The 17,388-nt window shown below is 41.7% G+C and overlaps 1 protein-coding gene across 4 annotated transcripts in view; it reads left to right on the top strand.

Annotated features, from left to right (window-relative positions):
• The window catches only part of esrrga (estrogen-related receptor gamma a), a 194,959-nt gene that overhangs the window by 108,922 nt on the left and 68,649 nt on the right, over window positions 1–17,388 (top strand). For 2 of the 4 annotated variants that reach the window (XM_034188066.1, XM_034188074.1), the window contains exon 6: window positions 2,507–2,689. In XM_034188066.1, the coding sequence (XP_034043957.1) occupies window positions 2,507–2,689 (183 nt within the window). The remainder of the gene's footprint in view (window positions 1–2,506; window positions 2,690–17,388) is intronic. The other 2 variants (XM_034188088.1, XM_034188080.1) reach the window with 1 other exon arrangement.

Below are 17,388 nucleotides of genomic sequence, written 5' to 3'. Positions count from 1 at the left end.
AACCTTGGTGTATACATATCAAGTTTGAAAGAATGAATTATTTTAAATAATAGGGCACTCAGAAAGCGCATAGCTCCCGTAAGGTCCAACACACACTCCTGCTTGATCGTTGAACTTATTCACTCAGTTTTCTTCTGACCTTTGACCTTTGAATCTCACCACCGAGGTTGTGTTTTCATCACCGTTTGCCTGTTTATATGCATTTTTACCTTTTTTCTGCAATTTAGACATTATATTCTGCTTTGTATTGAAACATTCTGCATTGTTTTATTACACTGTACGGAACTTTTCTTTTTGAAGTCTTTTTTTAATGCATATATAATTTATTTTTGTTTTTTATGCCTTTCCCAAACAACCCCAACATACTTTCCTGCTTTTGTTATACCTCTGATTCCATCATTTCTTAATCTGTTAATTCAGTCATCCACCTCAACTTTCTCATTTCTGCTGTGCCCATATTCTGCCACTGCACATCCTTCACTGGTCACGTGTCAGCCCCTAACAACACTGCTGGCCTTATATTAAGGGAGTAAAGACCACCCCTATTAAAACACATTAAAATGCAAAATACATGTGGCATGGTAGCGAAGTGGTCAGCACACTTGCTTCTGCAACAAAAGGTTCCTCATTCAACATCACCTCTGCATGTTCTTCATGTCATGTGGAGCTATGACAGGACGGGCATCCGGTATAAACCTTGTGCCAAATCAACATATAAAGAACATGATTTCCAAAAATATTCCTTGAGGAGAAAGCTTTAGGTCACATTAAATATAGATGTGCCTAAATAATTTTATTTGACAGTTTTAAATCCAAAAGATGCCACCAAATAACCATTTTCCATTCACATGCCCTAAAATACATCATAGTAACAAACAATATAGGTAATAACACAGCATCATATTTTAGTGTGCCATTTTGGTTGGCATCTGGAGTTTTTATTTTTGAAAACATCCTGACTATGTTTTGGGGTGGTCTGATGAACCTAAAAAAAAAATGTTTGTTTTGTTTCGTCCTGGTCCTAGCTCAGCTATTTTTTACCACTCTTATAAATCTGACCCATAACCCCCACATTTGAATATTTGATCACTCCTTGGTACACATCTGACAAATGTACCATTCATACTGCAGTATTTTCCTGATTTTGTTATGAAATATGTAAAAACCTTCAAGCTCATGTCAAAATTAGGCTTTGACATACATTTTGAGGAAAGTCACTGCTTCATGCCAGTATCCACACACATAAATAGCTGATATCCTGATATCTGTATAATCTGTGTACTGTATGTTATGCAGGATAAATAAATGTTTTACAATCAAGGCATCAAATTTGAATGCTTTGTCAGAGCCTTTGCCATACATCTTCCATGACTAATGATATAACCTTTCACATCTTTATGTGAAGCACAAGGAAATGGCTTCTTGACACTGGCAGTAGGAGTTGGCCTAGCTTTGCAAATGTGACAAAATAAAACTGTCACCATAACTGTAGCCAAAATATCAATAAATTGGTGCTGTAGTAATATTTCACAGAAATCCTGATGAAATCCAGTACCAAACTTAGAGGTCAGTTTATTTTCTCCAAAGGGCTTTGACAAAGTGTCACTTTTTGACACCTCTGAATGAGAAGTTGTAAGACAGTTTTCTTAAGGTGCCTTGACACTTGTACCAATTTGATCCCTGCACTGGCACACACTCTGGCGTGCCAGTGAGTAAACTCATTGTAAGCTGTAGTAAACTGTGCCTGAGCCGTGTGTGGCTGTGTGGCAGTGCACAAAGAAAATTTTGAAATGTTAAAAACTTCTAGCACACATTAATTTTGTGAAATCGATGTGAACATTTCGCAACCTATAAGAAAACACTTTGTCACTGCATGTCAGTGTGTCTCATTGCCGCAGTGCAGCGCATCTGAATGATTATGATGAGATGTTACATCGATAATAAACATAATTTTACAGATACATTATCTAATTCGTGAGAAGGAATGAAAATGCAACTGTTTTACCAATCCATTTCTATATAAATATTATAAATAATTACTTTTGAGACTATTCCAAATGTGTTCTCCACCGCATGGTGCACATGAAACAGGCTACAGCTGTAGTTAATTTCTCTGTGATTCTAAGAGCGAGAAGAGATGTTTTCATCAGCCAAGTTCTGAGAGCAAATGCCTTATCGGCTATGAAATGATTATTTTAGTTTATTTGTATATAGCGTGGCGTCAAGCGGGACAAAAGCATTGTATTTGCATGACAATTGCGTGGCAGTGTGGTGATCCAATTCATGCAAGTTTCAAGGTGGCTTTACTTAGCTGACATTGATGTGACCTGCTTTGACTACATGACTAACAGGAAATAAAAGCCAGAGACATGCATTATCTATTACACCTTGGCGTTATTGGCATTTTTTGCACCAGATTGGTGTGGAACAACTTGTAGCCTAATATGGCAAACATTCACCTTCTCTCTGTCTCTGTGTCTTTCTCCTTGTCTGGTGGTCATGTCAGTTGCCTTTGGCTGCCTTGCAGATAACAAAATTGTCTCTCACCTCCTGGTGGCTGAGCCTGAGAAGATTTACGCCATGCCTGATCCAACAGTACCAGACAGCGACATCAAAGCCCTGACTACGCTGTGTGACCTGGCAGACAGAGAGCTAGTGGTCAACATCGGCTGGGCCAAACATATCCCAGGTAAGTCCAAAAAATTAAAATATACATTTTCTCCACTTCCTTAGCTAAATATAAAGATTATTTTTGTTAATTGAAAAATAATCACTTTTATCACCAGTTTTTTTTTTAGACAGTCCACGGTGGTGATACATGAACTCTTCCAAATCATTGAATATGTCTTGGACTTCATTTACATCAATCATTAAGTAACACAAGCAGAATGGTACTGTATGTTACATCTGTCTGGAGTGGACAGTTGACTGTGCAAGAAGAAGAGTAGTGAGGTAAGCCACCAAGACTCCCATGACAACTCTACAGGAGTTATAAGGCTTCTCTGCCTGTGATTGTGGAGTTTAACAGAGAAGGATTTTCTTAGAAACTTGATGAGAAATTTCAGCTACATCTAACGTATGAGAGACCTGAGCTGAGATTTTTCTCATATTAAAATCCTTCCCCAGTTTCTCCAGTCACATTCACAAAAGTCTGTAATTCCTTTAGAGGTCTCATGGATATTTTTGTGGTTTTCCTCACTTGTCTTTTTGCTGCATGCTCACTCTATTTTATGAACTACCTACCGTATTTTCCGGACTATAAGTCGCACCGGAGTATAAGTCGCACCAGCCACTTTATCCATTATAAAGAAAAATAAACCATAAATAAGGTCCACTGGACTATAAGTCCCATGGACATACAGGTATGTTAACATGAAAAGTTCAGATGATAATATTGTGACGGCTACCGTTTTCGGATGCATATTTCACCAGTCGCAACTTGTAATCTGCAGAGTATGATTTTCTTTTTGGTGGCATTTTTTCAGGCCTTCTCCGTTGTCTTGTTATGTTATCAGTAACGTTAAAATTTTTATTTTTCTATGGTAGTCAGAAGTCGCAGGAACAGTCACACAAGCCTCGAGTGCCCTCTCGTGAGTTGCATTTTACCTACGGATATGTTTGTATTTTGCGGACCACATTGCGAGCCGAACCATGCAGCGCCTACCTGCGCAGCTCATGACCTCCCAGCGGTGTCGATCCAGCTCCTTCCAAGTGGAGACGCTAATCCTCCGCCGTCGCTCAGTGCTCCCATGCAGCTCTCAGCGTCAACTCTGCTCACACTGATATCCAAGGGTTGAAGCTGTTTTGTTAGCCGTCCCGGAATAAACACCATGTTCGTCTGCTTCAAACGCTTTTCACAATCATCGACGCCAGCTCCTTCCAAGTGCACACGCTAATCCTCCACCGTCGCTCACCCAGTGCTCCCACGCAGCTCTCAGCGTCAACTTAAACACTCTGCTCACATTGATATCCAAGGGTTGAAGCTGTTCTGTTCGCCAAGCTGGAATAACAGCAAGCACTGAGTTCGTCAGCTTCACACGCTGTGGGTGAGGTGAGGAATACGCATCCAAAGTTCTGTTCTCTGATTGGTTGTCGCGACCAGCGTGAACTATAGGATGGCCGTCATACTACAGTGCCCATGATGCATTGCATTTCCTTTTCCGGTGGCCATTTTAAAACATAGATCGACTCTGTCACGTAAAATTTTGTTACAGTAAATTAATTGAGATCCTACCGGTATATTTTTCATTTATAAGTCGCACCGGAGTATAGGTCGCACCCCCGGCCAAAACATGTAAAAAAGTGCGACTTATAGTCCGGAAAATACGGTACTCTGGACAGAACTGAATGCTTTTCCTAGTGTGGGTTTCCTGTAGTTTTCCCCTGAGGTCAATAGATCACCTTACATAGCTAAATAAATGACATATTGTACATAAAATTACCAGTCAAGACAAGAAGAACAAGAAAGACATTGTTCTGAAGGCATTTATGATATCACTGGAGAATTTAATTTTATACAAGTGTGTGGCATTTGTTCTCTGCGCTTATTCGGAAACAAACATAAGGCTTAGAACGTAAAGAAAGTGACATCTAAAATGGACAAAGCGTACGCGAGAACAGAAAAGCAGAATTGAGAATAGAGAAAGCTAAGGTATGGAAACAAGAGATGGTCGAAAGAGAGTCAGAGACGAAAACTATAATCTGGTTTTGATTTTATTGAGAGCCCGCTGTCTGGAGAGAGAGAGAGAGAAAAGAGCAATGTCTCAGATTAGTACAAAGATTAGCCCTGTTGTTAACTGGTTTTAGAATAGTATCAAATATAATAGAATGTTGTCTTTATGTTCCCTACAGTGCTGAAGATGTGTCAGTATTTGTGGAAACACCAGGTTAGCGATGTTACAATAATATGACTAGTATCGATATTAGGGTCTGCAAATAAATGTATTGTATTATATCATTGTGGAGAGATAATCACAAAGAAACAGATGGAAGCAGAGAGATGAGAGTGTGCGGCTTCTTGTTAGTGTATTGATCGATGTGCTACCAAATGGGCAGTAAATAGACATACATATTGATCCAATATTCCAAGTATAGCTCTTTGAATAGTTATTTTTCAGTCCAGACAACACAGAGCCAGTCAGGTGTTATTTCCTTTCAAATAATCTGATGGCATTTTCATTTTTTTCTCAGTTCTCACACAAGACACCACGTGCACCCACAACTAATTATGCTTGTGCACAAAAACTATTGCACAGATACACGATGTACATTTATTGGCCATATGTTTTTGCCTTCTTTTTCTTTAGTTAGCCACATTGTGTGTGTGTGTGTGTGTGTGTGTGTGTGTGTGTGTGTGTGTGTGTGTGTGTGTGTGTGTGTGTGTGTGTGTGTGTGTGTGTGTGGAGGGGGGGTTGGACACACCGGAGTACAATTGCTAGGTGGAGAAGAGGCGATGGCGTGATTAGATGAACGAGAAAGGCAATCCGCTGCTCACAGAGGAAGATAGAACTCTTCATCTTCCAAGCGTGCACATGTGCGCATGACACGCGAACCTTATGAAATCTTCGGTGTTTACAGCTCTCAACACTGATCTAATACTCACGCTCACAAACACAGCACACGTGCACACACAAAGTGATCTACTGTTCACTCGGAGTGGAACGGATTGTCAGAGTGAAATACACCTCCTCAACTATCTTTATCAGCCTCACGCACACACACACACACACACACACACACACACACACACACACACACACACACACACACACACACACACACACACACACACACAAAGTAAATAACAGAGTCTGAACTAACTCAAGTGTTCAATGGAATGGAATAAACCTGTTTACTTTTTTGCAGCTGCCTTTACATCTGGTCATTTGTGGGTTTGTTTAAGAGCAAGTGACAATATGGGATCCTGATATTCACAATTTGTGCATTTTTTTTCACACTTTATGACTCAACTGTTGATGCAAATTTGAAAAATCTGAGTAAACAGAAAATACAAATAAAGTTATTTTTTAACTGAAGGTGAAAACATGAACATCACTAATTTTAAACACAATATTTCTAGAAATGTATAATAAATAAATTACAGCATCTCCATAAGTGGCAAAATATAGCACAGGTCATGTCTGGGAGCATGCCATGCCTTCTGGATGGAAACCAACCAGGCAGACAACCAGTCTATACCCAATTCTAAAAGGAGCCATTTATCCGCCACAACCAGGTGAAACACGGGTGAGCTCCAGCTGCTGTGGCCCTCAACACTAAAGGACCTGCATGCTGGATCATGCACACAGAACAGTCACATGAGCAAAATGGTGAAGCTGACATTCCCTCATGATGCAAGTGATACTCTGCTTCTGAGTGTCCCTAAGTAATCAACACAAGGTTCATCTGAAGAGATCTAGTACCAAAAACATCCTGCCTTAAGTTGCTGTTTAGCTTCCAAGTCTCCCTACGATACAGTTAGACAGAAAGCACCAAGACCCAAAACACTCGGACCCTCGTTGTCCTGCAATGATACTCTATCATCACCAGTCACCTCTGTCCAGCAACCTCATGACTCATAAGCTCTTCCCAGGCATCTGTCAATCTAAAAGGCCAAGGACCCAGAGACAATATGACACAATAAAAAAAAAATCCACAAGAGATGGAACAGTTATTGAAACTTAAAAATATATATGAGTAATGGTGCGTTTACACATAGGCAAGACGCATTACGAATGTCATATTTGCGTCATTTTTGGCACATGCTTGACAATCTTAACGTGACTTAATGCATGTGTTATGTGTAAACGCAGCATAAAGTTACATTTATCATGAAGAGTTTTTGGGGGGTGGGGGAGGTGGTTGGGGTTGGCATGTCTGATGCTCAGGTGCTGTAGTCAAAACCAAATGGCTATTTGAGCAGTAGTTAATCTTCATAGAATCCCCTGTTAAAATGTCCAAGTTTCAGGCACAAACACATACAGCTTGGAGCACAAGCTGTATGTGTAGGCAGTTTTAAGACATGATGTCGTACATAATTCACCTTGAGTGACAACTACCATCCAAGCAGCCAGCTGACAGCAAGCCAGTAGTTCCTTTCTGCGTATTTTAATGTTAACATAAGAAATTCTATGGCCATTGGATAGGGGCAAAAACCCACACGGACTGACCCTGGCTAACGGTACCGGTACCTGACTCTTGGAATGTGGAACATCACCTCTCTGGTGGGGAAGGAGCCTTAGCATGTACAGGAGGGTGAGCAATACCACCTTGAATTGGTTGGGCTTACCTCCACACCAAACTCCTGGAGAGGGGCTGGACTCTCTGTTTCTCCGGAGTTGCTCAGGGTAAAAAACACCATGCAGGTTAGAGGATACTGATAAGTCTACAGCTGAGTGCTGTTATTTTGGAGTTTTCTCCAGTAAACAAGAGGGCTCCCTCAAAGTAACTTCATATCACAGAGAGGAATCTGACTATTGTATGTGCATATGCACCAAACAGCAGTTCAGTTCCTGGAAATGGTTCCTGTGGGGACTCCTTTGGGCTACTGGGAATTCAGTGCTCAGGTGGGCATGCCTCGGAGGAACAGCCCCCCTGATCTGAATCCAAATGGTGTGTTGTTGTTGGATTCTGTGCTGATCATGGATTTTCCATAACAAACACCTTGTTCAAACGCATGGGTGTTTATAAATACACTTGGTACCAGAGCACCCTAGGTCAAAGGTCGATGATCAATATTGTAATCATGTCATCAGATCTGCAGCCATGTGTTTTGGGCACTCGGGTGAAAAGCGCAAGAGGGACGGAGGTGTCAGTGGATCACCACCTGGTCTTGAGAAGGGTGAGATAGCAGGTAAGCCACCAAACCAACCTGGAAAGCCCAAATGCATTGTGAGGGTTTTCTGGGAACGTTTGTTGGAAGAGCCTGTCCAGATGGTTTTCATCTCACACCTCATAAGAAACTTGTCCTACATACCAAGGGAGGTCAGGGACATGGAATGATCCATGGACAACGCCTCCATTGTTGAGGCGGCCACTCTTTCCCGCCGAGCAGTCCAAGTTGGTATGGCACAGTATGGTACAGTTCGGTACAGTTAAGCATGGCTTGACCTGCATTCAAATTGCCAGTAGTATACTTTGTTTGGGAGGTTGAGCATGGTAGATGCATGCACGTGATCAACATGGGCATCGTGATGTCATATTGTTGTTCCTCTGCAATAATCACCAGGAAAGTCTGCACTTCCCCTTTTGTCCAAGCTTGGCTGCTTTTCGCTGACATTCTTTGTTGTGTGAATATTTAAAGTAGCACATATATTTTTGACAGAATTCTGTATCATTCTGTGCCATCATTTTAATTACAGGTTACTCAGTTTGCTAACCTTCTCTAGCTTGGTCACTTTGAGATAGATCGGCATGATTTGGCTTCATTTGTTGTGCCCAAACCACACAGGCCCATCCACCTCACTTAAGCTTGCAATCGATTTCACTTTCAATTTATGTCAATTTATTTTCATTCATATAGCACCAAATCACAACAAAGTTGCCTGAAGGTGCTTCACACAAGTAAGGTCTAACCTTACCAACCCCCAGAGTAAAAGTGGTAAGGAAAAACTCCCTCTGAGGAAGAAACCTCAAGAAGACCAGCCTCAAAGGGGTGACCCTCTGCTTGGGCCATGCTACAAACACAAATTACAAAAGAATTCACAAAACGAACATACAGGAAATGTTGCCGGAGCACAGGACCGTTTCTGGAACAGATACCACACCCATCTCTGGATGGAGCCACACCTCAAACAGAGAGAAAAGAAAAAAAAAAAGCAGAATCAAGCATCAGAAAGACAAATACAGTGTAATTTGTCAGCATTAAGCAACAAGAAAACCAGAAGAAATACTAAGGTGATCGCCAGCCACGAGCCATAAGCTTCACTAAAAGACCCAGAATTTAGATAAAGTCGAGGCCGTGACACGCTCCGTTTACTAATAAAATGAATTAAACGAGTAAAAAGCATAGAAACATACCAGTATGCTAACCATACGAAAGGGAATCTTAAGTCTGGACTTGAAAGTCTCTACAGAATCTGTTTTATTGACTTGTCTTAGATTGTGAATCGACAGTCCACTTTTCAGAAAACATATGTTTGATTTCATAGAGCGTTTGTCCATTATTTTTACAGTCTGTCATGCTGACATAAATGTAACTACAAAATCTTAATTGAGTTTTATTTTGTCTTTAACTTGTATGAATATCTGAGACAGTTACACATGACAAATGTGCTCAAAATAAGAGAAAAGGAACAAAAAATTGGCACACAAGTATATATTTTTTAAATTTGTCAGATTAATGGAGAAAGACAAAAAGACGAAGAGAAAGAAGATGAAAGGAGAAGTAAAGCTAATTTATGTTTCATGATATGTCTGCGCCGAGCTTTATCCCCACACACAGTCACAGACTCTCACTCTTGCACACAGGCGGCTAACAGTGGTAACAACGTGTCAAGGCGAGCGCCAGGCAGCTAATTTGAAGTCATTAGATGTGTGCCGTACTGGCAACAATTTGTTACGCTCACACACACACATACACACGCACACACTGAGTTAAGAGCCGTCTGCGGATAGCGAGAAGGCTAAATTGTAAACTAATTTAAACATCACTCAGCGTTAGAGAGGCTGCCTGCGAGATAGGCCGCGGGATAACAAGGCTGACCGTGTGTGTGTGTGTGTGTGTGTGTGTGTGTGTGTGTGTGTGTGTGTGTGTGTGTGTGTGAGAGAGAGAGCGAGACACACACACAAAGTTAGATTTCATCCAGCAATAGAGAGATGTGCACCAATGCACATGTGCACATCTCTCTTTGATTGTCCCATTTTATACTTTCAATGCCGTGGGCTTCACGAATAAATGACAATGAATTGTGAAATTTTCTGAGACAACTCCGTTGTGGTAAATGTCCTCTCATTAAGAGTGACGCATCACATCACATGATTTGTTGCTTCGTGCTCTCAGCTTAACACGAGGTGCAGGTGTGTGCCATTCACTTTATCATTACAAACGACTTCTCAGAGGGTCCTGAACGTGTCAAAACAAATCTGAACGAATCAAATTGAGTGAGTTCACTTGTATTCAAGCAGGGACGGAGAGAATTCACATGATGGAGGCATGTGCTGTGTTATTCAGTCCAATTGTCAAAATCACTAAGGTTGGCATGTTGATGCAGCTTCCTCCAGAGGAAAAGCGATGGAGCTGATAATCACATCACCTCTTCAAAAAGAAATAAATTAATTGAAAAAAATCACTTGTGAATGGTTGTGATATTCACACCAAAAGTCATGTGAGTTTTGTGAGTATTTACGTAGATACCCCCAACAAAAGCAGGGTGACATATAGAATCAATATCAAGTAACAGCAACAACTGTAACATCAAGTAACAACTTATTTAATTAAGGAAAAGAGACTGGGGGGTCACAAAGTGCTGCTGAGGAAGTGAGAGAACAGACAATTCATTAGCCAGTCTGTTTATAAAGACTTCTGTTGGGAAGGTGTCGTAACACGGACCCGCAACAGGGGGCGCAAATGAACGGACAATGGATAAGACAAAGAGTAACAATTTAATGTTGTGAAACGCACAACTGGATACAGACAAAGATAATGCCAATTGAACACAAGGTGACGTGCGGGCAGGCTCGAAGATAGGAGACCTCTGGCGATCGGAGAGCCGGGACCCACACAGCTTCCACCACCAGCGGCCTGAAGAACACCGGAGCCGCCAAGTCCTGAGTCCCCAGGTGGTCACCGTCTTCTGTTGCAGACCCTGGTACTGCTGGCAGAAGATGAAAAAACAGTTAATGGTGAGTGTGTATCCACACACCCAGTAATCCTTTTTCTACAGATCTTCAAGGAGGGAAAACCTCCACCTCCAGATACAATGTCACCCGTGCAGCTCCTGTTGGTCTTCTTCCTGGATGGAGTGAGAGACGAAGACCGTCGTCCTCTCACTGTCCGCCAATCCAGCCTCCAATAGACCCCGCAGGAACACGGCTGCACACAGACCTTCTGTTTTCAGACAACAATAATCACAGCAGAGAAGATTACCTTCACGGTAGTTGATTTCTCGGCGAGGAGGTGGAGTAATGATCCGGCTTTTGTAGAGATGCAGGTGATTGGTGACAGCTGGTGTAAATGAGTGACAGCTGTCACTCTCTGTCTCGGCGCCCTCTCATGCTTGAAGCCCGCACTCCAAGCAGGGCGCCGACTGGTGGTGGTGGGCCAGCAGTACCTCCTCTTCAGCGGCCCACACAACAACTTCCACACAGCATTTCTTGCTTTATTGTTGCATTGTCGTGCAAATAGCCCGATGTGTATCTCGGGGCATCTGTATCTGTGTAATCCAGGGTGAAAAGCCTCCTCTGTGTACAGGGCAGCAGGAATTTTTGTGTGGCATTTTTGAAGGTCCGACACTTTCGAGCGTGTCCTTGCTGCAGGTACCATGTGATTTTTATGGGGCCTGTTTCGGAGGCGAGATGATTCCCAGGTCCAGGGTACTTCGGAGCATCCTTGAAGAAGCATTCGGTTGGTCAGAAGGAGACAGGTTTCATGAGGAACTTGTACAGTAGTGTTCAGAATAATAGTAGTGCTATGTGACTAAAAAGATTAATCCAGGTTTTGAGTATATTTCTTATTGTTACATGGGAAACAAGGTAGCAGTAGATTCAGTAGATTCTCACAAATCCAACAAGACCAAGCTTTCATGATATGCACACTCTTAAGGCTATGAAATTGGGCTATTAGTAAAAAAATAATAGTAGTGTGGCATTCAGTCAGTGAGTTCGTCAGTTTTGTGGAACAAACAGGTGTGAATCAGGTGTCCCCTATGTAAGGATGAAGCCAACACCTGTTGAACATGCTTTTCTCTTTGAAAGCCTGAGGAAAATGGGACGTTCAAGACATTGTTCAGAAGAACAGCGTAGTTTGATTAAAAAGTTGATTGGAGAGGGGAAAACTTATATGCAGGTGCAAAAAATTATAGGCTGTTCATCTACAATGATCTCCAATGCTTTAAAATGGACAAAAAAAAAAAAAAAAACAGACGCATGGAAGAAAACGGAAGACAACCATCAAAATGGAGAGAAGAATAACCAGAATGGCAAAGGCTCACCCATTGATCAGCTCCAGGATGATCAAAGACAATCTGGAGTTACCTGTAAGTGCTGTGACAGTTAGAAGACGCCTGTGTGGAACTAATTTATTTGCAAGAATCCTCCGCAAAGTCCCTCTGTTAAATAAAAGACGTGCAGAAGAGGTTACGATTTGCCAAAGAACACATCAATTGGCCTAAAGAGAAATGGAGGAATATTTTGTGGACTGATGAGAGTAAAATTGTTCTTTTTGGGTCCAAGGGCCGCAGACAGTTTGTGAGATGACCCCCAAACTCTGAATTCAAGCCGCAGTTCACAGTGAAGACAGTGAAGCATGGTGGTGCAAACATCATGATATGGGCATGTTTCTCCTACTATGGTGTTGGGCCGATATATCGCATACCAGGTATCATGGATCAGTTTGGATATGTCAAAATACTTGAAGAGGTCATGTTGCCTTATGCTGAAGAGGACATGCCCTTGAAATGGGTGTTTCAACAAACAGACACCAAGCACACTAGTAAATGAGCCAAATCTTGGTTCCAAACCAACAAAATTAATGTTTTGGAGTGGCCTTCCCAATCCCCGGACCTAAATCCAATTGAGAACTTGTGGTGTGACATCAAAAAAGCTGTTTCTGAAGCAAAACCAAGAAATGTAAATGAATTGTGGAATGTTAAAGAATCTTGGAGTGGAATAACAGCTGAAAGTTGGTTGACTCCTTAGCTCGCAGATGTGAAGAAATCATGAAAAACTGTGGTTATACAACTAAATACTAGTTTAGTGATTCACAGGATTGCTAAAAAAGCAGTTTGAACATAATAGTTTTGAGTTTGTAGCGTCAACAGCAGATACTACTATTATTGTGAACACCCCCTTTTCTACTGTTTTTACTAATAGCCCAATTTCATAGCCTTAAGAGTGTGCATATCATGAATGCTTGGTCTTGTTGGATTTGTGAGAATCTACTGAATCTACTGGTACGTTGTTTCCCATGTAACAATAAGAAATGTACTCAAAACCTGGATTAATCTTTTTAGTCACATAGCACTACTATTATTCTGAACACTACTGTATTACACTTCAGCATTTTTCATCATCATTGTGATGTATTTATCATTGTGTTTTTTAAATTTTTCACCTCCATGCGTAAAATATTGGGTGTTGAAAAGATTCAACACAAGCATAGAAATAAAAACAAAAGCAGCAAACTGACTGACTTCAGCTCTGTTTAACAGATGGTCTGTTTGTCTGTTGTGTCTTTAACAGTGTTGGTAGAACACCTGAAGAGTCACAGCACCAACTGATAGGAATCAATGCAAGTTGTCTGTTTAAAAAAATGTGTATGTTTGGAGGTAAAACCCAACAGAATCTGAGAAAATAAATCTCAGTTTTGTCGAGCAAAACTGTCTGGAATGTTTAAAAAGTGTGCATGCGCGTGTGTGTCAGTAAGTGTTATTACTGTGCAAAATGATAGAATGAATTATTTCTTCTTTTGAATACAGGCCTTCAGGCTACATTTGTGTTAGTTTGGGTGCACACGTGTGTGTGTTTGTGTGAGCTTATTACCATACAAATCCAGCTTATATGCAAACATTTGATATGTCATTATTAGGAAATAATGAGGTTTCAGACACAGTGTGTCTGTTGTTATCCCTCATGAAAAAGGAGACAGCACAAACATTCACGTCATGCAGAATGCGAGTGCGGAGTTGTATGAAACAGAGAGATGGAATTGGACATGATGTAGAAACGCTGACAATGAGCCACAGTACAGACTTTATACACACAGAATAATGAAAGAATGAGTATTATTTAGACGTTATTAAAAGCCTTTAGCTGATGTGGACAGATGTGGAAGATTTCATTTTAACTGCAAAGTGATAACTCATCCTTGCGTTCATCGATATGCATCCCGGAAGCTCACGCTCCGTAACTATGACAAACCAGTTTGTGAAGATCATGCGATCTAGCTTGCCTTTTGATGAGAACTTTTTCCATGCAATATATGCATATGTAAGGGCCCCTTCACACATAGTACGAATGTGGCCGAATTACGTATGCAGCATGTGTAAAATCATAGCTGCCTCCAACACCTCGTACACCTGTTGCTACAACTATTTGCGCACACTAGCAGCTGAAAGAGTGTGTGCCGATTTGATCCCTCTCATGGCAGGTGTCAGCCAAATTCCAGGTGACACACACGAACATCTAACACCACTCGCTTGGCACTTAGAAAATGAGTGGTTATTTGCGCTGTTAGCACAAAAACAGTCTGCAGATGATCACTTTCGAGCTGGCTGTGAAATTTGTTTAAGTGCTCCCACAACTGTAAAGTTGCCAAGTACATGCCAGAGTGTCGGCTCCCCCCACAACACATGGCATGCGTGTGGTTCGGATCCCCCCCGCAGGCGAGGCGCCTCTCATCTGATCACAGAGTGACACCTTGGTCTGTGCGCTGAATGGACAGGGGGTGTGGTTGGCTGCCAACAGCAGCAGCTGTTGACATCTCTGGTCCTGGACGTCACACCTGCAGAACACGTACCGTGTTTTGACGGACACGCGCATGTTTGTGCTTGCTGTTCTCACTTGGAAATACATAAAAACATGTCGCTTTTGTGATGGGCTGGAGGGCACACACAGTGCGCACACTGACAGGCTGCCCCAGGTGATATGGACTGTCAGATCAAAACATGCAGCGGAAGATCTGAACGGCAAATCACCCACATGAGCTCTGTTCCACATGATGCGATGTCTGTCCTGCAGTGCACTGTCCACAAGATGCGTGTTGGGCTGGACACGTCGGACCCGTAGACGTTGACGTGATAAGAGTGTACTGCCCCATTCATGAAATTTCATGACTACGTCTGTGACCATGGGTCATCTACAGAGGAACAGACAGTTCATACTTGTATTGTCCACTTGATAAGAGGGATTCAATAAAATGCGGTGTTGTTTTTAATGACGTGGTTTTATTTTTTTTTTAAATACGTCCATCTCCTTGTTGATTTCAGGTATTTTCCCGCACCTTTTACAGGCCAGCGATGGTACCTCAGTGGTAAAGTTTCTGGCTGGCAATCAGAGCTTTTGTAAATTGCAGGTTTGAATCCCGTGGGTGGCATGTATTTTTTTTTCACAGCAGCTCCCCAATGTGGTTACACATGCTCGAGCTGCTCACATTGTGTTCTCGTGCACAACATCATCGCATGCACAAAACCGTTGCAGCGAGATCATTCACGCTTGCCTGTGGGCTCGATGTTTTCGTGGTTTGGTCATACGAGCTGTTCCGCCATGATTCTCCCTGTTTTGTACTTATTCGTACTACGTGTGAAGGGGCTGTAACAGTGTCCAGCAGGTGATGCTGTGCAGTGAGTAAAGCCGGCCTCCCGCTCCAGATTTTTGGCCCTGATTGTTATCCTGATTCCAGAAATCAGGTATGATTTGTTACAACTGCAGTCTAAAGTTGTGTGCTGTATTATTATCAAGCATGCTAGTGCTTGATATTTTTTGAGTACAGCCCCAACATGACATGGGCATGTGCACAACAGTTCTCACTGCTGGCGCTAATGTTCATGGTTATGACAACACTTTTCCACAAGCCTAAATGTATCTGTTAACATCTGAATATGATCTTCTGGTGAAGCACGTGGCATGCATTTCATGTGATTACTGATGAATGTCAGATTTCCAGAGGAGATTAAAAGAGGTCAGAAAATGGTGAGTCTCTGAATACACAGCCACACATTGACCGCTGTACTTCATTGCCCAATCGGGTTAGTTTTACCCCACTGCAAAGAAATTGCCCTGCACTCATTCCAAAAAAATAACATAATCTGCCTTGTATTTTAATTTTAGTTAACACTGTAGCCTGGCCTCAAAATGACTGAGCAGCCAAATCCTCATTCAAGTATAAATTATTTATTTCAAGAGGTACTAACAGAATAATAACAAAGCCATCGGGAATAATGACAAAACATCTGTAAAAATGAAGTAAGATACATGGTTTGTGCGGTTCAGCGCCAGTCAGGTATGTGACAGTGGAGCAAAATAGTGCAACAGATGAGGTGATGCCACCCCATGACCACCCATGACCACAATCCATTGTCTTGGCCCCACACTGCACTAGATCCACACTTGTAGCCCTCACATGCCCTGACTTTTGACTCAATATCTGCACAAGTTACATCCGATCACAACGGATCACGATGTGTCCCCACATCACAATTTTTTGAACATGTTTAAAACTTTCCTGTTAACACAAAATGACCTGCAACACTACTTTAATCCTCTGTTGCCACCTATAACAACCCATTTCAGCCCTCAATCAGGGTTTCTGAGCTGCAAATGTAACCAACTGGGTGTCAAATATCAGCAACAGGAGACCGGCCTAAACCTCATTGCACAGAGCCCAGTAAGAGACAGAGCACAGGTTCCACAAAATCAATAGTAGCATGACAGTAGTATAAGGCCACGTGTACACATACCAGTTTTTGTTGTTGTTGTTGTGTTTTATGGTGGAAAGCTGCTAAGACAGTGCACAATGTTTAATTACAACAATTTCAACATTTTTATTGAGGAAAAAAAGATTCTCTTCATGGGATTTATTTCTATGCCCACAATCCTAAACAGCTAAAAGCGAGCTTATGATATACGTTAATGAAAAAGTACTCATCCACAGCAAGAACCAATCATCTGTCCAATCTGCTATCAGTTTAGTTTTTGTTTCTATTGTGATTGATTTTGGGTGACAGAGCAGCAAAAATAATCCTCACCTTATATTGGCCTGAAAAGATGCTGCAGTGACATCATAACATCTGTCTGAAACATTTGGGGATTTTCAACATAAAGTGCTTGAAGCTGGTACACCTACACTCACCTATATTCAAACATACACACAAAAAACAGCAGTCCATTCTGAAAAAAACACGGTGGGTGCAGCGTTATTTTCTTGTATGTGCTCTGTTTTTATTTAGCGCAATTGAAAAAAGATGGTGGTGCCCAGAAAAAAACATTTAGCATGGCTGTGGTCCTTCGAGAAAACTTCCCAGTGATTTATTGTCATTGTACATATACAGTGGTCCCTCGTTTATCGCGGCAGTTACGTTCTAAAAATAGCCCGCAATAGGCGAAATCCGCGAAGTAGACAGCGTTATTTTTTACAATTATTATAGACATTTTAAGGCTGTAAAACCCCTCACTACACACTTTATACACTTTTCTCAAACAGCCATTAACATTTTCTCACTTTTCTCTCGTGTG

Source organism: Thalassophryne amazonica, chromosome 2, assembly GCF_902500255.1.
Source record: "Thalassophryne amazonica chromosome 2, fThaAma1.1, whole genome shotgun sequence".
Lineage (NCBI taxonomy): Eukaryota > Metazoa > Chordata > Actinopteri > Batrachoidiformes > Batrachoididae > Thalassophryne > Thalassophryne amazonica.
Note: the sequence above shows the minus strand (reverse complement) of the source record. Positions and strands in the feature narration are given on the sequence as shown.